This window comes from Sprattus sprattus (assembly GCF_963457725.1).
Source record: "Sprattus sprattus genome assembly, chromosome: 18".
NCBI classification, from domain to species: Eukaryota; Metazoa; Chordata; class Actinopteri; order Clupeiformes; family Clupeidae; genus Sprattus; species Sprattus sprattus.
The window spans coordinates 25,020,321-25,048,278 of NC_137916.1; the positions used below are offsets into that span (position 1 = coordinate 25,020,321).

Here is a 27,958-nt window from a genome sequence, read left to right on the forward strand (position 1 = left end):
AATATGAATCATGATTGTTTTATATGTGTGCTACAGTTGTTTGGAGTTATTTTGGAGTGATTTACATGTCCTGTAAAATAGGCTTTCTTGAATGGACAGAGCCATTGTAAGGACGGATTTTTATTTCTTCAAGCTAGTAAGTAGTTAATGGGTTTTCAGGTATATTTGAAGCAGCTAGAAAATTGAAATATTTTGTTATCTATATTTAAGCCCAACAAATGATTCTTATGGTGTATAGAGGGTTGAGCTTGTGGTATATATTTACAGGTAAGCCTACTAGTAACGAAAATACACCTGTAATAAGAATAATTATTCTATTAATTATGTTATCGTTGTATGCAACTTTAAACAATAGACCTCGGTTGGCAGTATGTCAACTACACTTCCCACAAAGCATAGCGCTTTATCTGGTGTCCTGTTTGGCATAAAAACATACTCCCGATAACGGTCAGTGCTTTTCGAATTTAGTGAGAGGTGGGAGGTGCGTGCAGTGACAGTGCAACTGAAGTGGACAAGGTTTGCAACAAAAAGGCATTGAATCTTGTAGGTGTGAGCTATGGCAGAAGGCGACAACAAAAGTGCAAATCTTATTGTAAGTACTTTGCTAATTCCAACGTCTTGTGTAACGTTTACCCTATTATTTGTGTGTAATGTTAGCTAGATAGCTGATTGAGCGTTTAACATTACAGTTTCGTTCTACTGATATCCAGCTAATCTTACGTCGAGATAACACTACACTGGCTATAATTAAGTTGTATTTTCTTTGTTCTAAGTGTGTTTTTCATAAACGCGTATGTTTTCGAGGTTTGTCTTGATAAAGGTTAGCTGCAACATTGTGCGATGAGGTTAGCAGTTACGTTAGCTAGGCAAGTTCGCCCTAACCTTATGTGCCACCGCTAACGTTAGCTAGCTAGCCAACTTTTATCGTAAACTTAATTTGGTTACTAAATAGTCTAGGTAGGTAGGGTACTTTAACGTTAAACTAGTTTACACTAAACGATAACCATGCGTTTCCTTGACTGAAGGGATAAGTAAATTCACCTGTCATACAATTAACGTAACTAGATAGCTATCTAACATTAACGTTAACTGGTTTGGTGATCCATTTGACACGTAGAGAGCTCGTTTTTTTATAATTAGCTAACCTCAGGTAACGTTAAGCTAACAATTAACGACAATGGTGTCGTGCTGATAGTGGTTAGGGCTCTATCTATTTAAAATGTCACCAGTTCAGGTCGTCGGTTTTAGTATTTCCACTGGGAGACAATATGCCATGCCGCAATGACGATGCTAACGCCTCGCATTTTTAGAGTGCGTTGTTTATCAAGCTAGCTAGCTATGGCTAACTTATCAAGTCGATACTGCTATCTGTGACAGGAGTAACGTACTCGTTAGCGGTTCCTGGTCGTAGAATACAGACTTCAGACCCGTGTAACCCATGTAGCGTAGCTAGGTTGAGTAAAGATGGCGTGACGTTTGTTAGCTGAATACAGCTATGTTAGTTTTGTGCTATTCGCTTAATTAACTTGTTAGCTCTAACATTACCCAGGACAGCTTTGTCTTGGTATTTGACCTCTGAAGTACTGCACCGTTGCTATTTTATCCATTTTTAGTTATCCCATCATTACTTTGAAGGTGTTCTAGAGGGGATATATTTCACCTGTCATCGCGGGGTTCCTCTTCTTTGATAATTCTCCGTAGAAATGCCAAAGCCAGTTGCCTATGGCTTTTAATACAATGATTCATTGTCCCTCGGAACTGTTATACAACAGAACTTGCAGGGTATGTAGCTGCAGATCCACGACTTCGTCTGCAGTCATTGGCGTTTGAGTTCTTCTGCGTTGGCTGACAAACTATTTTCTTCAATAAATAGAGTATGCAACTCTCAAATGATCTCGATTTAAATCTATTGATCTCAATTTTTTTCCCCATGGGGGTCATCAAGAATATATTTGTTTGCGTAACCCGACCGACACTATCAAATTCGGCCCAATTTTTTACTTTTTAATTTTTAGATTTGGATGTTGCATCAAACCAATATTGTTTCAAGGATGCCCTGTTTATTTCCTTCTGTGTCTGAAGGTGATTCATTTAATACGCATGTATTTTCACTTGAGTTGAGCTATGCACTACATGGAAACCCCCATCCTTTTTGCACAGGAAACCTTATCTGTGCTTTTAATTAGAGGCACGGTGATGTTACTCAGGCAACCCTAAGAAAGGAGCCAACAGTATTTGAAGCACTACCATCACAGTCGAATAGAAGCACCCCAAACAAGGGGATATATTTCACCTGAAGAAAAAAAGTGTAAACTCTCTTTCAGGAAAAGTGTAAAAATGAAGGCTCCTTTTTAAAATGTTTGTGTCCATCCTCTGACCTCGCAGGCTCAGGAGACTGCTCAGCTCGAGGAGCAGCTGCAGGGATGGGGGGAGGTGATTTTGGCAGGTGACCAGGTGGTGCGCTGGGAGAAGCCATGGTTCCCTGGAGCTCTGGTGGCTCTCACCACTGTCATCTTCACGTGAGTGTGAACACACAGTTGTGCATAGGTGCACACTTCTGGCAGTTGCCAAAAAGCCTCTTGTCTCTAGTCAAGTCACAGGGCGTTTTGTGTATAAAACCAGCAGTACATTTAAAGCTCTAAGGGTGTTAAAAGTGGTCTTAAAAGTCTTACGTCTATCCTTGATCCTCTTGCTGCCACTTCTCTTGGCCTTTCACCTGGACTGGTATGAAATCCACCAGGACTCAGAAGCTGAGTATGCAGAGTTCAGTTTAAGTGGAACATGTATCGAATGTGTCATCTGTGTGCAGAAGGATTTCAGTGCTCTCGCCTCTTTAGCAGATAACCAGATCACCAGGCTGCACTAGGCAGGGGGCCTGCAGCTATGCTATTGCTATGCCTATTCAATCTAAAGGTCTCTCCTTGTGTCCTCCATTATACAATTTGCTCTGCAAAAAGGGTAGAATATATTAATTTTATATAGCTCTTCAGTTGTAAGGTTAATTTAATTTTGTTTTGGCCCACTAATACGATAAAGCACACACCCTTCAGGGCATAGCTCCTTGCTTTGGAATATTTCACTCAGCCTCTCCTCTGGTATTTGTGTAGTGGTCAGCTTCATCTGATATGGACTTGGTATCCCCTCTCCTCTATCTTACTTGCAGGCTCGTCTACTACCTGGATCCCTCTGTGCTGACTGGACTGTCCTGCACAGTGATGATCATGTGCCTGGCTGACTATCTGGTGCCCACTCTTGCGCCAAGAGTCTTCGGCTCCAACAAGTGGTGAGTGGTGATGCAGGGACAGAGGCTACACATTTTTCGTCAGCTCAGAGATACTTGCAAGCATATTGAGGAGGCTACATATGTGACTGGAATTTGTAGAATACCAGGAGCAGGTTTTTGCTTTTTTTGAGTCAGTAGTTCTCGGTGTGTGTATATATAGAGACATGCCTGAAATAGTCTAACCCCCTAACCTACTGTACAGTAAGGCATGTTAGCTCAAAGATGAACTCAGTCTCATCTGTATTTCATTTGGTCATACAACAGGCCCAGGTAAATATGACCGGCAAGCCTGTTACTTTGCTTGAGTTTCTGCTAGATTGACGCCTGTCTTCAGCTGGCCTGGTCAGTTCTTTGGCTTCCTCTCCTCTGTCTCTATGGCTCAGCCTGCCAGAGTTCCAGACTGTATTGGGTGACCAACTGCAGTTGGTACTCTGTGTCTGGTGTCAGGGCCTTACTCAGCACTTATGAGCTCAGCTGGGCCAGACTACCTCCCCTCCCCCTCCCTCCCTCCCCCATAGCTGCGCACATCAAGACTGGAGAGGTCTCTGCCATCCACTCCTTGTGCTCAAGAGAAGGTCCTGCTTGGCTTATTTTAGGATGTGGCAGGAGTTTTTTTTTTTTTCCTCTGTCATTGCCCTTAAGCTGTGGCCGTTCTCAGTGCACAGTTGCATTCAGTGTCCTTAAATAAGAAGTGTGGCCTAAGCAGAGTTGAAGGCCAACTGCCCCCTCAGTCCTCTCTGCCTAGCTGCCAGCCCTTGTGGGCATTAGGGATATCACCAAGTTTAAGCGCACTACTTTCTCATTCGTGTTATGCAATCATTACATAATGCGATATTATTCTAAATTGAATGTGCACATATCAATTGCATGATGTTTTGATGATTCAGTATTTAAGCTATGTTGAGATTTGTATCAAGTTAGCTTCTTTAGTGGTTAGTCAGTATCTGTTTTTAAGTCTAGCATGTTTACGTGTACTGAGGTAGTTCTTGTGTCTAAGTAATCTGTGTGGGTGTGTGTGTGTGTGTGTGTGTTCCAGGACGACAGAACAGCAGCAGCGTTTCCACGAGATCTGCAGCAACCTGGTTAAGACACAGCGCCGCGTCCTTGGCTGGTGGAAGCGCCTCTTCGCCCTCAAGGAAGAAAAGCCCAAGATGGTACGGCCAGATGTCTGCCACCAGGCAAAGGGCTCTTCACATGCATCATCTCAAATCAATTCAGCAGACATGTCATCTTGGTCCCCTTTCAGTCGATGCTGTGCCGATCGCATGGTTGACATTTAATGAGGCTTTAGTAGATTGGTCCTTGGTTTGGTCCACTTTCTTTCCGTTAATGTGTAAATGAGCAGAATGACTTTTTAAATTCGTCCCAATTCCCTCCAGTATTCAAATAATGATAATGACCTACTCGCGTACAATTTAATTTTCGAGTCTAATCAGCCCCAATTTGTGTAATGAGATTTTCCCTTTCCCCCTCGGTTGTGCAAGCAGTCAGCTGATTCGGCTCATGTGCTAGAAACTGCAACGGGAAACAGGGCTGTGATGCACACAGTAGAATAACTGTTGCACTTGGTTCCTTTTTATTTTGTGTGTGTGTATATTTCTGTGATGTAATATTCATCTGTTTCTCTTCTCTTTAGTACTTCCTGTCTGTCATTAGCAGTCTGGTGGTAGTGGCCTGGATTGGACAGCAAGTACACAACCTTTTCCTGACTTATTTGATTGGTGAGTAATGCTGTGTGGTGTAGCTACCTGCTGTGTGTAAATGTTTGACAGTGCAATGGTTCATGCAGATGAAGCTGCATATTTGAGATATAGTGCCCATTTGTTAAGCCTTGGCCTTGCATAGCTCGGTTTCTAAGCCGTCTCTGTAAGCCTGAAAGGGGGAAAAAAAACTATTCCAAGAATCCCATAGGTTTTCTTTTTTTCTCTCCCTCATGTGTGAAAAGGCAGTCGTCCCTTGAGGCCTGTGACTGCAATGATTCCAAACCCGTGTTCATAAGGAATGTGTTTTGCAATCTTGTAGTTCAGACACACTAGCTACAGTTTTACAGATCTGCAGATTTGTGTGAGTGGGGGAGAAGTGTGAACCTTAGCTTCCTGGTCCCCTCTCTTTCTCAAACACCCATGTTGACGCTACAAAATGGAGAAGGAAAGGGGTCACACTTTAATGGGAACATAAAAACGGGTCACTGTTTGAGTCTAAAAATACAGCGCTCTTATTACCTCACCTCATTACAGCTTCATTTGGAGGCTGCAGACACCAGTTCCTGCGTTAAGACATCTCAAAGTGTGTGTGTGTGCACACATTCGTTGATGGTTTGAGCACTGTTACAACAGCATAATCAATTCTGCAATTGGTACGTCTGATTCTGTGTGACAGTGAAAGCTCAGGAGAGATTTGCCAAAAGAGGAGCAGGAGTCCCTGAACTAACCAAGTATTAAGGAGGTAGTTCATGCAAAAATTCCCATGATCCACTCAACTGGGTGGGGAACCTGGTATTTGGTTCCTTTTTACTTGAAGTAAACAAATGGTGGTCAAGAGTGAAGCTTGTTTGCTTTAATGTGGAATGGTAGCTGGGTCTTTCTTGACACAGAAATGTTGCTGACACTTGTGGTGCTTTGCCACTGTTGGGCTTAACTGTTGTTAAAAGAGGAACTGTGCATGTAGTGTTAACTTATGTTGCCTAGTAACAAGTAACATCTAGTATTGGATTGTTAGCAAAAGAATCAAGAATGCATATTTTTTTTTACATATTTCTTGTCAAGCACTGAGTAGTCTAGCAAGTCTAGTAAGTCTAGCATTTATTGAATATCCCGATGTAGGGAAAACAAAAAACAGCTGAAAACAGAAAACTGAGGCTTTTAACCAATGTTTCGGCCTGAGGGACTGCCTCAAGCTGGCCCCAGTTTTAAGTGGAGTAACTGGTCTTGTTGACGGAGTAAACATTTTATGTGTGAGGACTTCTATGAGGACTGGGGTTGTTGTTGGTTGAACTATCCCTTTAAGATTAAAGGTTGGAGCTTACCAGCTCTTAATTCAGTCTTAAGTTTACACAAGGTGTAAGCAGTAATCCTCCACGTGGTACTGTGAGAGATGACTACTTTGAAAAAGCTGCAGGCAAAAAAAGGACTAGATTGAATTACATATTGGTGTGCTGAGCACCTAAGTATAATTGCTTTTCGTGCAGTTTGACACGGCTCTTCAACAAGGCCCTTAGGGCCTCTTGAATTGGACAGGTGAAAGTATCTCACCGTAAACAAGTTTAGCTGGAGCTAGGGGCATGCTACTAGTTTCACAGCGGAGTTTTCTCTGTAGTCACTCTTAATTTGGTCTTGCTATCGCCCCTGCCTCCCTAAAGTACAATCTTGCATACACCCTTGTGTGTGTGGAGGAGCAGGGAGAAGAGGCCCATCTTTCTACACACTCATCTTCTCATAACCCATCCCTCTTCCCATATCACACACACATACCAGATCTACTTTACTTAATTAAATCATTGCATGTGATTTGTTTGATGTGAAGGTCATTTTTATTATCGTCATACTTCTGAGAGTACAACAAACTCCACGTGCCCTTGCTAAATGTCTAATGTATTCTCTCTCTCCGCTCTCTCTCTCTCTCTCTCTCCAGTGAGTTTCTTGTTGCTCCTGCCTGGTCTCAACCAACACGGAATCATCACCAAGTACGCCGGCATGGCAAAGAGGGAGATCAACAAACTCCTGAAACAGAAGGAGAAGAAGAACGAGTAAGGGAAGTCTACAGTGCCAGATGGAAAGACAGAAAGTACCGAAAGTTGAAGCTGAATTACTGACGTTGCTCCCCCTCCTCCTCACCCTGCGTGTCCACTCACGGTTCAAGACCAACTTGAAAGCTCTCGCCAGGGCCCGACTGCATCCAGTCTTGCTCTAGTTTGCTGGTGGGTTGTGCTGACTTCAAGAAATCGCACATGCATGCAGCCATCACATTGGGTTCCTGTTTTGCTGCCGCCTGCAGTCCTACCCTGTGTCTAAATTGTTCACATCTTGCGTCAGGCATGATTTATTTTGGTTTTACAATTTCTAAAGTCCACCCCCTTGTGTTGCTATTTGTCATTTTCAAATCTGAGTGAAATGTATTTCTTTTCTTTTTTTTTTCTCATTGTTTTGCTTTTTCAAACCCATTCCCATTTCTTAGAGCAAGGAAGGCAACTGCGTAACCTAGTGCAGTGTAGAACCTTAAGCAGAATAAGCCTAGATTACTTTTTAAAAAGTCCTGCGCTTTTTTTTTTAACCATGGACAGTAGCCTTAGCTTTGTGTTATGGATGGCAAGGAGACAGATCTTCTGTCTTCCATGTCAGTTTGATTGCAGTAGTTGCCTGGTATTGTTGTTTTTTAAAATGATTGCACTGAAAACTAGATGAAACTGGAGTTCAAAGCTGTCCGTGTCTGTCTGGGTGGTGTGCTGGAGACTCGCTGCTGTACTGTTCACTTGTTAGGATCTCGCTCAGGATCCCATTGAAGCTTCTGCAACACTCACACTGGTTTAGGTCACCATTGTAAATATGTTTGCCGTTACCTTTGTCTCCTATGTCTTATCTATGTTTTACCTCATTCAAATTCTCATCTGTCCTGTCTCTCTTCTTTATTTCTCTTTTTTTCTGTCTTTTTGAGAACTATATAATTAATAAAAGTCTGGTTTAAGAACAGGGACCTTGTTGATGCTTTGTTTGTGTGCACCACTGCCGTGTATTGTGTAACTATTATGAAAGAGGCAAATCGTATTAGCTTCGTGGTCAGGTCATGGAACCTCCTATAGCACTGACCCTTGGCTTGGTAAGAAAGAGGAAGAATACTGACCAAAGAACTGACAGAATCCAGACAAATGGCTGTGATTAAGCATGCAGCACACGCTGCTCTTTGAGGTCTTTTTACTTTCACTTGCTTTTTTCAATATGACGAGGATCTGTAGTTGGTGCTGTATCCCCTCTTAGATTCAATCCCCCACTGATTCCCAATAGACCAGGTCTTTGGCACTCAAGTTCCTCTATTCACCCTACGGTGGCCCTGAGGGTTCAGTACAATCTGTGGGCACCACTGTTTGTCTCCCATGGTCGCTGAGCCTCAACTGACTCGTCTCTAGTGGGCTTCCTGGGTTTGCCTGGGCCTGCAGGTCTCTTCTCCGCTCCTAGGGAAACCGCAACATTATCATGGTCATATTGTAGCTCGTGCACATGTTTAAGGTCTGTAGCCACTATATGAAAAGGGCTGGGTCTTTTACCCAAGAAATGTCATGTTGGTAAGGATTGTTCTTTATGAAACTGTGGATTGTTCTGGCCATTTACTCATTTTGTTTTAAATCCGTTGACTCAACCAAAATTCAGATGTGTGTGAGTGAAGAGCGCTAATGAATGGCTGTGCCCTGAAAAAATGTGAGAAGAATGCTGTGACTGTATGCTGTGTGTTTGTCCAGCTGTGGCATTGTGAATAATCTGTGACAGTGATAGGTGTGTGCTCCCACTATAACCACTCTCTTGGGGGCATAAATACATTGCAATATCTCTGTGCGAGTCTTCAAAACGTCAGTGTTTATCGGTAAGTGGAGCGCTGTATCACCAGTGAGAATGTCATGGCTGTGCCAGGGAATGGGGTGGCCCATAGTGGAGATACTCTGGCAGACGCTCATGCTGGGTGGGTTCTGATGGCTCTCACGGTAGCTGCTGTGGTACAGGGTCGACCCAGAGGGGTTGGTGATCTCTTTCATGGCCGAGCCCCTGTGGTTGCGGGTGCTGTTCCTCGAGCCATAGCTGTGCAGCACGTCGTGCTGTGTGGGAGGAGTGATACAGAAAGTTATTACACCAGCAGGAACCGAATCTAAGTGATGGAGTGTCTATCCAGTCAATGCAGTCAGAAACAGCATACTGACATATTTTAAGGGCCATTTTCTTATGGGGCCCTTTTGTTTTGGTTGTGAATGCAAGGGGCCAAATCTTAATCCTTAAATCTTCCCTAAATTACTGAGCTATTTCTATCCAGTCACTGCCATAAAATGAGTACATAGTGCCATCTACTGCACAGACAGTATAACTACACTAACATCCAATAAAATACAGCACTGCTCAGACAAAAACGTTTTTAAAAGAACCTCCAAGTAAAACCGTTAACTAATGCATGCAGTGTAATGAACAGTAACCCTTAAAAAGTAGTTTTCAATAGCCTTATATGTGTACACATTAATGTATCAGGAGGCGAAGATCCTATTGCTCAGACCGAGACGATGTCCTTGGGACAGTGGACATCCCTGCTTTGTGTTGGTGTGTAGGTAACTGATGTGTTGCTGAGGTCCAGTGTGGTGATGTGCTGGGAAGAAACCAATGGATCTCTGTGGGAAAATATCAGTGGCTGTCCTCTGGAGTCTCGGCCACAGTAGCTCTTATTCGGCCAGAGGGAGAGTTCATTTGAAACAAGGGAACATACAAGAAAAGTTCAATTCCAGTGAGTACACTTTCAAGAGTAATATCTCACATATGTAATGTGTGCATTTCTGAAAGTATCAGAATTCACTACCTCTATGATCAAATAAACTCATATAAGTGTCTTGACAATGTTTCAAACCTTTCAGTTTGAATTGCAAATCAGTTTACGAATCATTTTAAATAACATTCGTAGGCACTTTCTGACTAAAATAACTACTTTGATTAGTGTAAAGTTACTTTAAGGCAACTTGCCTGGCTCACATGACAACAACGCCCCATTAAGGGAAACTGCTGTGTGCAAGCACATCTTTAAAAAACTTGACACCATTTAACCCACCTCAGCCATGACGGTGGTATAGTTGGTTTCAGAGTCTCCTAGTGTAAGGGTGGTGTCGTGCATGATCCGCCCCCCTTGTTTCCGAGCACATGGCCTGGGCTTCTCCTCACAATCAATAGAGTCCATGTGGAATTTGTGCAGTTGGGTAATTCCTGGCCTAGAGGTCCTTGACAAGCAGAGGTGGGTAGAGTAAGCAAAGCTGTACTTAAGTTAAACTTAAAGTATTGTTACTGTATAATAATAATGACTCAGGTAAAGTAAAAGTATCCATCAACATAATGACTTGAGGACATTTTTACTTGAGTAAAAATGTAACACATAAAATGACTGCACATGTAACTTCAGATGATGAATGAGTGGCTTAAAGAGAGTGTGTGTGATTGACTTATATTTCTACTGTCAAATATTCTGTAATCAAGTCGCCCTCTGGTGGTAGCGTCCCTAACGGTAGGCGAAAGGACTGGGCTTCTCCATACAAACGTTTTTAGAAACAATCTCGGTACACATCGAAAAGTTAACGGAATAGCTGTTATGACATGTTTTGACATACAATGTACTGGTTCTGGTGATCAGAGTTTATACTAATGAATCCACAATTTTAATTGTTTCAATTTGTTGATCAAAATGCCGCGTAGTGATAGCCGCTACTCACAGGGAACGCTGACAAGGGTCGTCAGCGTTAATATGAAAGGCAAGGCATATGCAACAGTGAGCAGGGGTCTATGAAATGTTACATGTTAACTATTCTCCGATAGGAACGCATCACTAGCGGTGTAGGTTTTCACGCTCCCTCCCACGAACCAGACTAATGCTGGGTCTACATTTATGTCATTCATGCGCCAAAGCAGTCGACGTTGTAGGCCAGAAGCTGTGCGTGTGTGAATGCAAAAATAATTAGTAGGCTATACTGATTAGAGAGACGTGACTAGCCTAATAACGGAGTATTTTATTATTAGAACTACTATCAGAACTATTGGGGGGATACTTTAGTACATTTAACGGAGAACACGTAACGCTCTACTACCCACCTCTGTACAAGTTATCCAAAGTTACCCCGGCCCTCTGTCACCGCTTCTGGTTAACCATCTGACATGATATTGTATGTTTCAGTGCTACAATAGAGCACGAGCTTAGCGACTCCTAACAACACGTACAGGTGGAAAGATTGGCTATGACTGCGGCATTGTTACGTAAATATTCCTTCATGGAAGCTGACATGAGGAGTAATCAGATACACTTTACTCGTAATATTTTTCTTCACGGTTCTTCAGAACGTGAATCATTTTTGGTTCACATCAGCATAAAAATAGTCTTACCCTCCAGGTTGTTGGATGATGTTGTCATGGTAACAGTACACAGTTATCTATGCATGTAACAATAAAACTTGAACTTCCTCTGTTTTTAAGGTGGCACTAGGTGACGCCAACATAGAATAGAATAGAATAAAATAGAATAGAATATATTTATTTGTCATTGCACAAGTGCAACGAAATTGAGGTGGCAGCTCTCAGACTTCAGTGCAATTGAAAAGTAAAAAAACAAAAACAATACAAATATATACAATATAACTATACAGATGTACACTATAAATACTCAGCTTAAGTAAAAAGCAGTACACAAATAAACACAAGACATATTACACATCATAGAGACAAATTAGTTTTGTGCATTGTTTAGTGCAATGATAGCTCTTGGATAGAAGCTTTACATGCTTTAAAGGCAGACAGAACTTTATTAGTGCACTTTTGCGATAGTTTGAGTAACAATAGTTTGAGTATTTTCTGTCCAGAATGTTTTTTTTCCGTGAATATCTACTGTTGTCATCGACTGATTCCCCGTAGATTTCTTTCCGTATTGTCTATTCCATTCCGCACATTAGGGAACATGTTTTTGTCAGCGGAGAGGGTCAAAGGGTTGCCTCCACTGCTGTGATCCTGGTGCGGTGCTGAGTAGGCACGGGGCACTAGGCTACTCGGCTCGGGCTAGAGCTCCCTCCCGGGCGCGCCACACAAGGCCCAATCCCCTATTGCATGCCTACATGAAGCGCTATAGTTATGGTAGGCAATATGTTTAGTCAGTTTACTTTGTGGCAACATACATTGATTCAAGGAAAAGGTGAAGTATTAAGCACACGTTTTTGTCTGAAGCAACTTACATGGACTGGGAATTGAACCCTGTTTGTAAGTTAACAATGCTATGCATCAAACACTACCAATTTGGCACAAATCGTAGAAGGCGCGGATTATTAATGAACCATTGACACGGATCCGTAGCAATAATCTTATCGCCACGGAAGTCTGCAGCAATAATCATTTCGTTTTGAATAGCAAATTGTATTAATGACTTGTGCTATATGTATCTAGTTGGAGATTAATCAATTGGTCTGTAACCTATGCGCTGTTGTTTCAAATTTTATTCTGATTGTTAATTGACGCTGATTCAAGTGGTTGCAGTCACAGACAGGAATTCTCGTAGAGATTATCACGTTTACGGTTGCAGTACGCATAGGCCGAACTGAACAGGTTGCTATTCGCGCGAGAGTTCATATTTCCCAAATCGCACCGCGAATTCTCCTTCCTTCCTCTTTCCGCCATATTGCAGAACCGGTAAGGCATCCCTGTTCTACAATCCTTTTAAAATCTATGTTATATCTAAGCCATCCACTTTCTTTTCGTCGGTGTTTGGGCAGAAAATAATCAACAAACACCCGAATGTCCATGTAGTACGTTGATTTCGTTTATCGAACCCCCCCTTCTTTAAATAATTGTCCTACAATTTATCGCTTCGAGCCTCTCCACAGTGCTCTGTGTGTGGTTGGTATGTGCTCGTGCTAATAGCTTCACTGATATTCGCAACGTGCTACGCTTGCCATATAGTTTACAATATAGACTTGAGACTTTGGTGAGAACTTCCAAATGTTCACCTATTAAATTGTGTTGTAAAAGTTAACCTGGTCAGCCAAGTAGCTATCAGTATTGGCCTCCTTACGGTAAACCAACCTTATAGCTATAGCCATCTGTAGCTACCTGGCTAGCACGAAAGATACCTCAGCCAGTCTGTAATTCATCGACTATTTTCCGGCGCGTCTTGTTTCGTTTACCCAGTTGTTCACGATCTAATGCATTCTTAACCAATTCATTCAATTGCTGCAAAAGAGTGGTCCATTTTGTATGTCTTAATCACACAACTTGTATCCGCTTGTTGACATTTTGTGAAGATGGTGTAGCCATGAAGGCCCGGATAGGGTAACTGTGCAGTGACTTGTTCTCTTTGCCGATGGGGCCTTCAGTGTGATGGTCTTGTAACACTTGTGATCTCTTCCACAGGCATCATGGTGCGTATGAACGTACTCGCGGATGCGCTGAAAAGCATCAACAATGCCGAGAAACGTGGGAAACGCCAGGTTCTCCTCAGACCCTGCTCAAAAGTAATAGTGCGCTTCCTCACCGTCATGATGAAGCATGGTGAGTAACACTTTGAAGTATTGTCTTCTAGGCCCACTTTAAATCTGGTGTAGAAATAATCGCAAAAAAAACTTGAGCATCACCCTGTTGTGTGGGCTATTAAGATCTGGTGTCTCTGTGACCCCGACAGGATACTGTTTGACTCCATATATATACAGGCAAAGAGGGTTGTGAGGCATATCTTGGATTCACATGGAAGAGCTATGGAATAACCACAATGTGGGAAGAACAGGGAGGCACTGATGGAAGTGTGTGTGTGTGTGTGTGCTCTGGGCGATGATAAACATTGTAATGGTTAATTTATATATTGTGGGTACCCCTTCAGTGGTCACTCCACAAATAGAAAGCAAAGTCTTCAAAACTTAAGTGATGTGCATAAAGGTGTTCCCGGTTGTCATTGGCTTTCTGCTAAAGTGTGTGTGTGTGTGTGTGCTGCTTTGAAGCCAGTAGACAGTAATATTTAGTTTATCTACATTAGACTGCAGCCAGCGTTTGGTTGTGGTGTGAATGTTTTATGGACATATTCCCCTTTGGAAATGAGTAAGGATGGGGAGGGGGGATGAAGGGAATTGTTTTGAAACCGTTTGCATGTCTAACTTGTCATTTTTGCATGTCTAAGTGTTAGCAGTAACATGTTGTTCTAAAACTGTATTGTTTAAGCAGAAACCTCTATTTCTTGGCACACGTGTGGTTTTTCAGTACTCACGTGTGAAATGTACGGAGGGAGAGCAGTGCCGGTGCTATGTCTTCGGTGCCAGCATGTTTATTGTCTGCTGGTTCTATCCTCAATCACTGGGACACGCAGAACTATTACATTAACTTGATGCCATATATTTGTGACCCTTAGCCCTCTTGTGGACAAATGTGTTCCTTGTTGGCATGGGTGGCATTGTCACTGGATTTCTGTTAGTGTATCTGTACTGCTTTGAAGATATTGGACACAGTTTATTAGATGTGTTAACAATGTTGTTGTCTGTTTTCAGGCTACATTGGCGAGTTTGAGATCATTGATGATCACAGAGCTGGCAAGATCGTAGTGAACCTCACAGGCAGGCTGAACAAGGTAAGGCTTCTTCCTGTTTCTAAGTTTACTCATAACTGATATTTAGGTTTTTTTCTCTTCAATTGGACAACTTCTATCCGCTTGTTGACATTTTGTGAAGATGGTGTAGCCATGTAGTCCTGGATATGGTAACACTGCAGTGACTGGTTCTCTTTACCGATGGGCCCTCCTGTGTGATCTTTTTTTTTTTTTTTTTTTTTTACCGTATGCATGTCTAATTATTAGCAGTAACATGTTGTGTTAATACTGTATTGTTTAAGCAGAAACCTCTATTTCTTGGCACACGTGTGGTTTTTCAGTACTCACGTGTGAAATGTACGGAGGGAGAGCAGTGCCGGTGCTATGTCTTCGGTGCCAGCATGTTTATCGTCTGCTGGTTCTATCCTCAATCACTGGGACACGCAGTTCCTAGCCATTCAGCTTAACTATAACATTAATTTGACCAGCATTCACACTGACTCACTAGATATGCTGTTTTTGCTATGATTTCCTTCTCTTCTGACATGCTTAAACTTGTGTTTGCCAGTGTGGTGTCATCAGCCCGCGATTTGATGTTCAGCTGAAGGATTTGGAAAAATGGCAGAACAATCTGCTGCCCTCAAGACAGTTTGGGTGAGTTTTTCTTTTGTAATGGCAAGCTTTGTGATTACTAATCCCACTAGTCTCTAGTGAGCTTCAGCCACTGATCGGATATTATGCTTTTTGAAAGGCTTGTGTAGCAAAAAAGATGTATAAGGATGGATACCACATTTATCCAGAGGGAAATTTAGGACATCAGTAGCTTATACAACTCAAAAAATACACACACATAGTGAGAACATGTTCAAAAAGAGCTTTACCTGAGACACAAGGGTTGTAGCTAAGTGGATGTTTCTGATGCCTTATGCTTAAGATTTGCACTACAATTAAATGTGAATTTAGACAAAAAAAATGATCCTAGACTTCAGTAAGTCAGGTTTCACGTGTACGAATGTGTGTAACAAGTGTGGCTCCATCAAAGATTTAAAAAACATTGGAACACTATACCCCTTAACGGCAGCGTACAGCCTCGTGGACGGCTGACCTTTTTAGACGTCTATAGTATAACCAAGTTCAAGAATCCTGTGTTTGAGGATACATGCACACCTTATTTTTATTTTATAACAAGAAACTGGGTGGGGTCCTTGACAATAAGTATTTGTTAGCTACATTACGCTACTGGCTGGCTGGGAGTCATAGCAAGCCCATCGGAGGTACTCTGGTCTTTTCACTGACGGACCGTGACGATCTGGAGAGTAGTATTTTCATCCTCCTGGTAACTTTGCCTAGCTAGCTCGCTTCATATGCCGGTCACTGGAGTGGTGGTTGGTTTACAGGTAGCACCAGCATCATCACTCACCAATTTGCTGCTATGGCTAGATGAATAACATTAAAATGGATACTTTAACGCAGCTATGGAGTTGACACTTTGTTATTGGAATCTATGAAGCACCCGTGTCTGCTCTCTTCCAGCGAAAACAATGTGTACTAATGACGACTCGGCTACTTTATTGTGTGTTCCGTTTATGAGAGTCGAATAGAAAGTCTATCGTCTTATTTGTTATGACTAGTTAGTCAGCTAACTTGCAACCTTGTATGGAGTGTTGGTGGATGGCTAGCTAATGAGGGCATCAGCGCCATCACTCACTAGTGGGATGAGTAGAACGAGGTGTCTGAGTGCAGGAAAGCTTCAGGAAGTCTGAGGAGACAAGAGGAAGATGTGGGAGTGGTGGAGAAAAGGGGAGGGGCAGACCTGGTTCTCAGCACAGCAGAGGGCCGACCAGCCATTCTCTTGGATCAGAGATGAACATGATCATACCCTTAATCCATACTGTTTTCCAACATTTTGCAGGAGATAGTAGGTCTTTTTTCTGCAAATCTAGTGGAAATGACCAATCTCTTTGCCTCTTCAAGTGCATCCTGGTGCATTACATTTGTGGAAGAGATGAAAGTGATGGAATAAACATCCTCGTGGGTATCCACAGTTTATCATATCACCGCATCCTAGATAACTGATCATCCGGTCCTGCCTTACCAGTGTCTTGTGTGACCGTTACCATGGTGTGAAATAGGTATGAGGAGCTATGCCGATATCTATGCTGTTTAAACCCAGGGACAGCAGACTGGTGACCAGCTTAACGATGGCCAAACCAATGGGTGTCTATAGAGAACGTATAGATAGATGAGGCTATGATTAAATGTGACTGCAGGTTACTGTGGAAACGGGGTGTGGCTAAGAAACCTGTCAGATGGCCTATTAAGATCTGGTGTCTCTGACTCCCTGTCAGGATGCTGTTTGGTTTGCCGTGTATGTATAGGCAGAGAGGGCTGAGAAGCAGATCTTGGTCTGGGATACAGGCTAGTAATGGATCTGATGAGTGATTACCTATATAAACACAGCTACCTGTGTTCTGACAATTGTTTTTATTTATGTCTCATTTTTTTCAAATCCTTTGGTGAGTCAGCTGTTGAATGATTGAACAGAATACTGCAGAACCACAAGACATTGTAGAGACAAGATGCATTTTTTTAATATATATATCCACGTTTGGTGGTACAGAGGATGCTTTGAAAGCTGTGTCTAAATTCATGCCTGAAAAGGTAATCACTCTGACCTTGTCCTTGACTATAATGCTAACATCGCAGAGGGGGGTCGGACCACCCGAAACAGCTATGGAAAGAGGAAGCAGTGGTACACGTGTGTGGCCTGGACGATGCTGAACATGGCAACAATGTCAGTCTGCATATATTGTGTGGGTAACCCTTCAGAGGGCGCACCCCACAAATAGAAAGCCGTTTTCCTTAACGTCTTTAAAAATGAGCCTTGTGCATGAGTTATGGGATAGTGCAGTGAAGGTCACAGGGGGCAGGCGTCTGCTGGGGTGGAGAGGGTGGTCACTCTTACCTTGAAAGCAGGTCACTCCCTCGTGAAGGTTGATGGGTGCACAAGAGACTGTGCTTTGCATGAGCAGCGGCTGTAGAGCAAGAGCCTAAGGTGTGTGTGTGTGGACACTTCATTTGGGTTCAACCTCATGCTGCGTGGTGCTCTGTAGAACAGGGTCCGGATTTCATGGAATGTTGGAGCAAGCTGCGTGCATGTCACACACTAGAAATCCTGTTTCCTAACATTGAAAATCCAGTTTATTTTCAATTTGGTGTAAACCGTTTAACCTCTCAACCTCTGGTGGTGAGTGAGAAAATAATTCAGTAATTCATTATTTGCAAAATATGTAATAAACACATTAGGAGGGGGGGGGGTGTGAATGCAGTAAATGTCTGCTGTATATGTCACCATATGATGCCTTCCTATAAAAATTTAATTTAGGGTGTATGTAAAGCTTTGTATTTTTTCATGTTTGTAGATCGTAAGGCAGTTTGAACGTTCCACTTAATCCTTACCCCCAATGGGCCTTTTCTCCCATCTTCTGAGATGGATTGCCCTCATTTTAAGAATGGAGCCTTTGTAGATTTGGATATTTGCTTATAAAATGGGTTATCAGTCCTTCTTCTGAATGGTCTTTGCACACACCCGATGTCCCTGTAGTCGTAAAATAACGTCCTTGATCTTTTAAGACTTTCAGTTATTCGGAGTGGTGCTGGTGAGCTGCCTTGGCGATGTAGAGGAGGCATCGATAGAAAGCGTGTCGTGACAGGACGTAGTCCGTCTGGAGCTGTTTGCTCCTCCTGGGAAGGAGGATGCAACTGAATTGTTTGGGCCGGCATGTCATTGTCTTCATATAAAGGCTCTGCTGTCAGTTTTTAGATTTGCACTTATTCATAGGTTTGGTGTTTTATAAAGGTATTCTGTCTCTCAGTGCTTAGGCCGTACTGTATGTCTACTTTTGAACAGATAATCCTGGATGTGTTGGATTAATAGGTTTCTTTTTTTTTTTTTTAAGCTATAGCAAGGTTTGAATTATAGTCAAGTGTGCGGTTACATTTCTGTGAGGGGTTTTCTGCAAAGAAACTCATGTACTTGATTTCAAAGTATCCACTATCCAAAGCTCTGGCATGTTTGGATCATGATGTTGCCCTCGGACTGCCCTCTTAAGTTGTTGCTCCGCTGGCTGGTGAAACGGTGTGTTCTGTCGCACTTGTGACATCATGTGCGTTAACAGAGCCTAACCAAAGTTTTAGGTGTGAACGGGATGTGAATCTCGGCGCTTGCTGACTTAGGAGGATGCTTCGAGTCCCGTCCACAATCGGTGGTTTGTTCCTTCAGGCGGTAAATTTGTCCTGAAAGCTGGATGGTGGCACTGTCTCACCACGGTTTCGTTTGATGTTGAGTGGCTGGCATTGCGTTCACGTTGAGGGGACCTGTCTGGTCTGTGGGTTGGTGAGCTGGTGGCATCTTTCGCAGTGCTTTGTTGGTGGGTGTGGGTGGCTGGAGCTGAGGTGCAGAATGTCCCCGACGAGAGAGGGCCCAGTACAGTGCTTTGAGTCTTAACGGTTTTTATGGTAGTCCGATTCCTCACACCTGCATGTCACCGTCTGGTTTTCTGCACTAGATGGCAGAAGATGCTCTTGTTGGAATAATGGGTTGTGTGTGTGTGTGTGTGTGTGTGTGTGTGTGTGCAAAAGGATCCGCGGTAAATAGGGAGGCTGACTGTTTAGTACATTGTGGTCTAGAGTGCAGCCTCACTTGGTCGTGATGTGAAAAGGTTTATGGATGTTTTTTTCAGCAATCTGTTTGAAATGAATATGAAAAACTAATGGGAAATAAATAAAACAAAAACATTCTTACAATGTGTACCTTTTTTTTTTTTTTTTGGTAAATGTAAATTTTTAGAATTATTTAAACATGATGTTTTAAAACTGTTTTGTGTAAGCAGATACCTCCATTTCTTGGCACATGTGTGGTTGTTCAGTACTCACGTGTGCAATGTACGGAGGGAGAGCAGTGCCGGTGCTATGTCTTCGGTGCCAGCATGTTTATTGTCTGCTGGTTCTATCCTCAATCACTGGGACACGCAGTTTCTTAGCCATTCAGCTGAACTATTACATGAACTTGTTGCCATATATCTGTGAGTCTTAGCCTGTTCTTAGATATGGATTTAGGTTGTCTGCTTGTCTGTGCATTGGTGTATTCATGTGGGCAGATTGTGTCCCTATTGGTCTGTTTTGTGTGCCTCTCTGACTGACCCATCATTTCTCTCTGCAGGTTCATCGTGTTGACAACTTCAGCTGGCATCATGGACCACGAAGAGGCCCGACGAAAACATACCGGAGGCAAAATCCTCGGCTTCTTTTTCTAACCATGTAATGACAGTGAAAAATAAAGCCCATTTCAGTGGACCCTCTCTGTCTGGCCTCCCTCATTCACTGACTGCACTCCGCCTTCTGAGTCTAGTCTCGTCTCTCCCCATTTACAGTCCACACAAACAACCAGGTTTCTCAACCAACCACCCCCCCCACCCCCAAAAAAGCCTCTGATGACAAAAAGGATTCGGTGCACTTGTGCTCTCACTGGCCTCTTTCCAAAAAAATCCTCTAAATTGGAGTGCTCTGTAGCGAGGGTAATTTTGCTGTGAAAGGTGGAATGGCTGTCAGGAGGACTCCTAGGGGATGTGCGGAGGAGGCTGGTTAGAAGGCCCCAAAGGCCAGCCGCTGAACCCCGAGGCATGAATATTTAAAGGCATGGCCCTTCCCTGAGCATAAACACTGCCACCGTCAAGCACTAATTAAGCACAATACTGGCACTTTCTGGCAAGGTGCTGGAGCACCTCGTTTGAAAAGCTGCAATTAAAATCCTGCTAGTTGTAAAATCCATTCAGTCGGACAATTGCTTTAATTAAAGCTGGTCCGTGTATGTGAGAATGGATTGCTTCCTTGAGGAAGGAGTGTTTAGCTGAAGCTTTCCCCTGACTGACGATTCAGCAGAAGTCAACAAGCAAGTTTAGCTCTTAGTGTACTGCAGGGTGGTGTGTGTGTGTGTGTGTGCGGTCCGTTTCTCCAGCCTGAAAATGGGCAATGTTTCTGGACTAAAATGTCTCATTAAATGGAAAATGTCAATTGGTATCGTCTAGCTGTAAACCTTTTCATTATTTGATTATCATGTTTGCAGAGGTACCTACAGAGTAGCTGATTATGCATCAAACTTGGTGAACCACCCATGTTGGACAGAACCTGTACCATGTACTTATTTTCCACTCCTACATGTAGCAGCTGTATTGCCTCTCATCCTATATTATAACTTGTAGCAGAAGGTATCTATAACAGGCCATGAGTTTGCTTTAACAAGAGCCATGTATTTTCCTTACCGGCACAGCAACTTACATTTGGAAATGTTCCAAGTCCAAGTGTGAATGGAACAGTGTTAAATTGATCGAACATAGAGCCAGGCTCACACTCCCATACTGGCAATTATTCTGGAAAGAGAAGATTTATGTGCAAGGTAACTTGTTCTTGTTCCTTCTGTCTGAGCAAGCCACTGAATCCCCATCTGTTCCTGATGACTGAGCGCTCCTGTACGGGCACTCGTTACTGTCGAAAGGCTCATGAGGAGCGTTAGCCACAAGGTATTCTAAAGTGTCCAGTGCAGAGCCCTGTTAATATAAACCTAGCCCTTAAATCACCATTTTACCAGGTCCCTGCCAACAACACAACATGGATTGTCTTCTGTATGTTGCTTTAATGTCAGGAACCAGCAGACTGTACTGTTGGTAGAAGCTATACTGTCAGGAACCAGCAGACTGAACTGTTGGTAGAAGCTATACTGGCAGGAAGGAGCAGACTGTACTGTCTGTAAAAGCTATACTGTCAGGAACCAGCAGACTGTACTGTTGGTAGAAGCTATACTGTCAGGAAGGAGCAGACTGTACTGTTGGTAGAAGCTATACTGGCAGGAAGGAGCAAACTGCTGTACTGGTGGTAGAAGCTATAATGCTAGGAAGGAGCAGACTGTATTGTCTGTAGAAGCTATACTGTGGAGGAAACTTCTTCCTGGCCTTGCCAGTTTAGATGAGTTCACAGATCCCACCACCTCTATTGCTATTCTGTTGTGCGAAAAAGATTTCTATGTCTTCACCTAAGTGTTATTCTTGGTTTCTCTCACTCAAAAAATTGAGGACACGAACACATGTTTCTGCTATCTTCTATACCTCTCGTCTGTGCCTGCCAGGAAGATCTTTCTAAATCTCAGCTGAGGGAAATGTAGACATTGGAATAACAGTCCAGCTCCTATAGGAAATGATGCAGAGGGTTTGTATGCGTTGGCTCCTAAACTGCTTTGTAAGCAAGATATTTGACCTCACTGTGGCTTGGAAATATGAATTTGGGAGTGTTGCTCCCCCTCCCCCTCCCAGTCTCTGTGATGATGGCATGTTGTAAGTGCAGTGAGGGAGAATGTGTCTGCACTGGCCTCTGCTCTTTTTGAGTCCCATTCACACACACACTCCTGTCTTTCACTCACACACACACACACACACACAGACAAGCAGACACAGACACACACACACACACACACCCCTCTCTTTCTCTCATTCACTCACACACACAGAGACAAGCAGACACAGACACACACACCCCTCTCTTTCTCTCATTCACTCACACACACAGAGACAAGCAGACACAGACACACATAAAAACACACACACACACACCCCTCCCAGTCTCTGATGATGCCATGTCGTAAGTGGAGTGAGGGAGAAGGCTGAGGTCGTTGCTCCTGCACCCAGGTATGGTGACCTAGCTGCATTTGAGCCGGAATGTTCCGCGTCCTCGCCGCTGTTCTTGGCAGCAGAGCCCTCGCATGGACGTCGTGTTACAGTTAAGTTGTCATGATTCAGAGTTAATGGGGTGCTTTTTCCACCTCATTCTCTGGAAAAGTTATCTGGTGTCTGTATGTGCGTCTATACGTTTCCATCGTGTCATGACTTTTCCAGCTCTGTGTGGGCGCTCTTACCTGGCTTGGTTTTTTGCAGATCCTCAGCATGGCGATGTGTGCGTGGGATGGAAACCACTTTCACACCCAGGAGTAGAGGCATCTGCTGTGCGGGTCTCATGCTGATGCTCCGGCTCTTCATCGAGTGCACACGGCAGTGGGCCTCTCTCATCTCTGAGTAGGAAAAAAACCGCACTCTCAAGCCTTTCTCAGTGCTATTTAATTTAGACCAGTTTATTCACAGACGCGTTTCGGCCTAAGCCATTGTCAGTGTGTCAGTGTCTCTCATCTCTGCCACTCACAGGATCCAGTTTCACAGGGGGAACAACACAGAGGTCATCGGGAGTGATTCCCCATCCATAGTTTGTGTCTGTGTGATATTCTGGTGGTTTGTGTTCTTGAAAGACCTTTGGTGTCTCTCCGCAGTTTGGTGTTACGTCCTGTGGAGTCTGGATCTTGGTCCTGTCCAGTGGTGTGTAGTGGTCCCTGAGAAAGTGGCTATACTCTTAATTTTGCATTTTTTTTTAAGCAGCCAGTACAGCACAGGATATACGCACTGCTGACTGAATAATAAGTTGGTATACTCCGTATACCTGCATATACCCTGTACTACACCACTGGTCCTGTCTATTCTAGAGGAACCCGCTCTTCCACCTCTGAAGCCTTTTGGGTCTGGGAAACATACTACAGCAATGTTGCCATAGCGCTGGTGCAGTGCAAGTAGACTACGCTTGCCATAAAAAGCATCTCCATATTTGCACCTCTGCCTTTCTTATACTGTATGCACGGCACTGTACTGTAAGCACAGGCATGTTCTCTAACACAGGGTTTAGCACAATACACTCTTAACACTTACATTTATGGTGTTATGGGGGGCACTGTGGCGCAAGCAATAGCCCCGACCACATTTAGTGGCTTGATGCCCATGGGGGACACGGGTTCAAATCCGGCCCAATGTCATATCTCCTGTCCATTCCCCACCTCTTCTCCCCTCTAATTTCCTGTCCAACTCTTCACTGCACTATCGATTAAAGGCCTAAAAGCCCACAAATAAATATTTAAATGTATGGTGTTGTTATTGTTTTCCCAATAATATCACGTAAGAGGTGAAAGCATTCATATCAACATCTAAAGCAACTAAGGAACAAAACCACAATGGGCCACAGATGTACCAGTGATACTCTTCCTGTTCGTCTCTCTACCGCACCGCGTAACCTGAAACAGTGCAAGATCACACTGAAAGCCACTAATGTCGCTGGGAAAACTAGAGGCTAATATAATCCTTTCTCTCCGATAAGCTTTCTTCCTCTCTTACACACACACACACACACACACACACACACCACAGTTATTCCTTCTCTCTTACACACACACACACCACAGTTACAGAGTTTCCTCCCCCCCCCCACCCCCTCTTCCTGTTGAGAGACCCCTCCAGCTCTCTCGACATCTGTGTCCCTGATCCTCACATCCCGCCTTGGTCTTCCTGCCATGGCAACGCCACGCGCTGGCTTCCAGAGGGACAGGAGCGGCTGCCAGAGTCAGAGACCCCTAGCACTTCCCCACTCCCCCAACGTATATTTTCCATCTTTCTATTCCTCTCGCTCGTCTCTCTCTCTCTCTCTCTCTCTCTCTCTCTCTCTCTCTCTCTCTCTCTCTCTCTCTCAGGCTCTCCCCACAGACAGCTTTTGATGTCAGCGCAGGAGCGCAGGAAGGGTTGCACTGGAGCTGCTGCAGTAACAGGTGCAGCTCCTCGTCGCCATCCTCCTCCTCCTCGTACTCAACGATATAGACCTCCCTGAGGCCGATGATGTTCGTGCTGGCTTTCATCCTGCCATCACAGAAGTGATCCAATTATGGAGGAGAGAGTGTGTGTGTGTGTAAGCCCCCCCTTCGTATTCAAGATGTTAGTGACGAAGATAGCGATAGCGTTTCAATTACTTTTTTTCTTGTTGGGTGTATCTATTACAATGGTGATTTATTAACAGGCAGTTACAGATGATAATGTGGTGGAAAAGGGGGTCAGGTCATGGCCTCGTGTCTAATTTGAAAATTGCATTACGTCCGGCTATCAAGGGTTGGTAGGTCGATGTGGGGAGAACATTCGCTGAGATTGGAATTTTAATAGGACGCGCGTTTGTCAGTCATTGGAACAGAACGGACATTCAAAACCAGTCACCTTATCGAGTTGCATTTCTGTTTATTTATTTAGTTTCACGAGAAGCTGTATTATCAGGCAGGAAATTGAGTATCTGTCCCCCGTCCTTTTTTTTCCTCCCCGACAACAAGAGTGCCACTAAAGAGCAGATGTCTGCATTTTATTTCTCCGGGGGTCTCAAAATCGTACGCTGTGGTGATGGTGCGCATTTCAGAGCGCTTTCCATTAAATCTATTCACCCTCTCTTCCTCTGGGCTCTAAGTAATAACTTTTCTATCAAGTACGGGGCGAGGAAGTGGACTATAATGTCAGCTAGACTCGGGCTGCCGTGGAGTGCAATCAGGGCCTGGCTATTTGCTCTCGCTGGCTAAGTGCTTATTAAATGGGTTCCGTGTCTGTGTTTTTCGGGGGCCATTGGTCCTGGGCCAGCGGATGTGTGTGGGGATGCTCGGCGGGGCGATGGGGCATTAACCGACACGCGCTCCACCGTTCCCCGAGACGTGCCTCTGCTCCGTGGGGCTAATAGACGGCAAACGCTGCGCCCGTGTGTGCCATATGCGCCTGCTTCAGTGTCCGGTGCCTGTTACCACAGCACCCCGCTGCTGGCGACAGGCAGTCGGCCAACTAGCAACATCCAAAACATCCGTTAAGGAGTAATGATCCTCCGTGACGCCACGTGTTTAGTGATAAAAGACCTGGCCTGAATCCCTCCGTTAAACCTACAACCAGCAAGTATTGGAGGCGACAGGGCTCATCCACAAGTTCTTTTCATGCCCTGAGGTGATGAGTTCCATATGCTACTGCATGACTACGTGGGCTCTCATCTCTGACCCCTCACCTTTCCCCTTGTGAGATAAATCAAAGCGGAAGAGATCTCGCGCGGTGACGTTAGGTCGGCCGTATCATTGACTTTTGGCGCCACTGGCCCAGTTCTCCACTCCTTCCCTCCTCTGCGCCCCCGCAGGATAAGCCGCCTGTCTGCCCGTGGCCGTCGCCAGCTTCTCGCCATCGGGGGGCAGTGAGAGGACAGCAGGCTTCGGCCCGATGCCCATTACGGTGCCATATTGGGGACATTAGAGCCGTGCGGTGGGGGTGGGGGTGGTGGCGTGGTGGCGTGGCGAGTCAGGCCATGTGGCGGCGCGTGGCTGATGAGTCAATTAGTGGTGTGACAGCAGGGGGCAGTGTGTGTGTGTGTGTGTGTGTGTGTGTGTGTGTGTGTGACAGCAGGGGGCAGGCTGGCCTGCTGTTGGCAACAGACCGGGACTGGGAGGAGGGGACCTACAAGCGCACACGGGCCTAATCATCTGCATTAGTGATGACCGCTCCTGCCGGCCTCCGTCTCCTAGGTGTGTGTGTGTGTATGTGTGTGTTTCTGTGTCTGTGTCTGTGTCTGTGTCTGTGTCTGTGTCTGTGTCTGTGTCTGTGTGTGTGCGTGTGCGTGTGTGTGTGTGTGTGTGTGTGTCTGTGTCTGTTTGTCTGTGTCTGCTTGTCTGTGTCTGCTTGTCTGTGTCTGTGTGTGAGTGTGAGTGTGAGTGAGTGAGAGAAAGAGAGGAGTGTGTGTGTGTGAAGGGGACACAAAAAGATCAGAGGCCAGTACAGACACATGCTTACACACACACACTCGGGAGAAGGTGAAGGGGATGGTTTTAGAAGGGACTGTGGAGGAGTAAGTGAGTGAGTCAGCGAGTGAGTGAGTGAATGAGTGAGTGAATGAGTGAGTCAGTCAATGAGGGAGGGAGGGAGGGAGGTTGAGAGATGAGTCTGCTGTTTGCTGAGGCTGTGTGCCAGTCTGCGGCCCGCTGGAGCCCAGGTGCCATCCAGGTGGGAGAAGAACAGGCCACCCTCTGTGGGAAGCAGGTCGGACCCGCGCAGAGATTACACCGTCAGCAACATCTGAGTGGCATCTGAGTGGCAGGTCCCCGAGCAGTGCCGCAGAAAAGAACACTGAATTAATTTGAATAAACAGACACACACAGACAAACAAACAAAAACAAACAAACATAAACACACTTTCTCTCCTCCTCATTTTATCCTACTTGTCTCAAGATGTGCATATGAAGTCCAGTTCATATCATAAGCTAACATGCATTTACCCTAATGAATGGAACATTGTTTCTCTATTTTTGTAAAGAGTTTTAATCCCAATTTTGTGAAGACATTTCTGAGGGGGGGTCAAACATTCTCCCCAATCCACTAAACACCTTAATTATCTGCGGTCCTTAGTATGTGGTTTGTGGTATGAAAACTGGGTTATTTTTCCATTGGAGTGACATGGAGGTAGGTACAGTACATTGTTGGTGAAAGGTAGGGTTTAAAAAACCTAATGCATTCTGAATTGATGTCGAATAAATATCTATCTACCCTGTTCCATATTAAACCCATTACAAACTTGGGGCTGTGCAGGATTTCAGTTGCTAACTAAATAACTTAAGTGTACAATAATCTAGAATCAATTAGAAAGCATTCCACTGTAATTCAGTTGAGTCCAAGACCTGAGACTGTTGTGTTGAGGTTTTGTCTTCAAGTTTGGAGGGTTTGGATTTGTCATTTGAAAAAGTGAACTAAATCAAGCTTGTTTTGTTCAATGTTCTCATTGCGAACTACTCAAGTTGTAGTCATACTGGATATTTTATCTACAAAATACCCTCGAATTTCTATTTGCCGAAATATATAATTGTGACAATGCATGGAGCATTAAAATTACTGTTGTGTGTAGCCATGGGAGGGAACCACAACATAGCTAATGCCTGATGCAAGTGGCAGAAAAGCCACCTTAGCGTGCAGTTCCTCCTGATGAAGCCGGGGGGCGCCATTCCCTCTGCAACACACAGAGACTGAATCCCTTCTACCCGTGCACCGGCCTGACTGAGCTCGCCAGGCGCATTTGAAGGGCTTAAAAAGCCCAATTAAGATCAGTTCACCCGATAACGGAATTAGTATTGAAATGTTGGAAAAGGTCGAAGTGAGCATTTGCCTCGGCGCCTTGCTGATCAAATACGGCCGCTATCAAACGATCAGCTGCTCAGCACGGCAGATAAATAAATAAATATCGAGCGATCAAATGAATCGGGGTCACCTCAGAAATCAGCATCAAAGTGCGACGTGTTGAAACATGACGCCTTCGCAAGTGATACTCCGTGGGCTCCACGATGTCTGTGTGTCTTCACTGAGAGTGTGACAGCAAAACGCAAGTCAACACTGACACACGTTCAAAGGTCTCATTAGCATCCCCGCGAGTTCCCAAAAAATGCGTGCTCAAGGTGGGTGGCGTGTGTAGGATTGCTCTTGCATAAACATTAAG

The 27,958-nt window shown here is 44.3% G+C and overlaps 2 protein-coding genes across 2 annotated transcripts; both read left to right on the forward strand.

The window, feature by feature from the left end:
• The first annotated feature begins 459 nt into the window (after positions 1-459).
• Positions 460-7,968, forward strand: arl6ip1 (ARL6 interacting reticulophagy regulator 1). The gene is made up of 6 exons (XM_080856096.1): positions 460-592; positions 2,386-2,519; positions 3,164-3,283; positions 4,320-4,437; positions 4,920-5,004; positions 6,914-7,968. The coding sequence occupies exons 1-6, from the start codon at positions 557-559 to the stop codon at positions 7,030-7,032; spliced, it is 612 nt and encodes a 203-aa protein (XP_080712222.1). The 5' UTR covers positions 460-556; the 3' UTR covers positions 7,033-7,968.
• A 4,688-nt stretch (positions 7,969-12,656) lies between these two features.
• rps15a (ribosomal protein S15a) lies at positions 12,657-19,912 on the forward strand. The gene is made up of 5 exons (XM_080855953.1): positions 12,657-12,678; positions 13,399-13,536; positions 14,520-14,599; positions 15,126-15,211; positions 19,779-19,912. Exons 2-5 carry the CDS (start codon positions 13,404-13,406, stop codon positions 19,870-19,872), a joined length of 393 nt encoding a protein of 130 aa, XP_080712079.1. The 5' UTR covers positions 12,657-12,678; positions 13,399-13,403; the 3' UTR covers positions 19,873-19,912.
• The last annotated feature ends 8,046 nt before the right edge of the window (positions 19,913-27,958 follow it).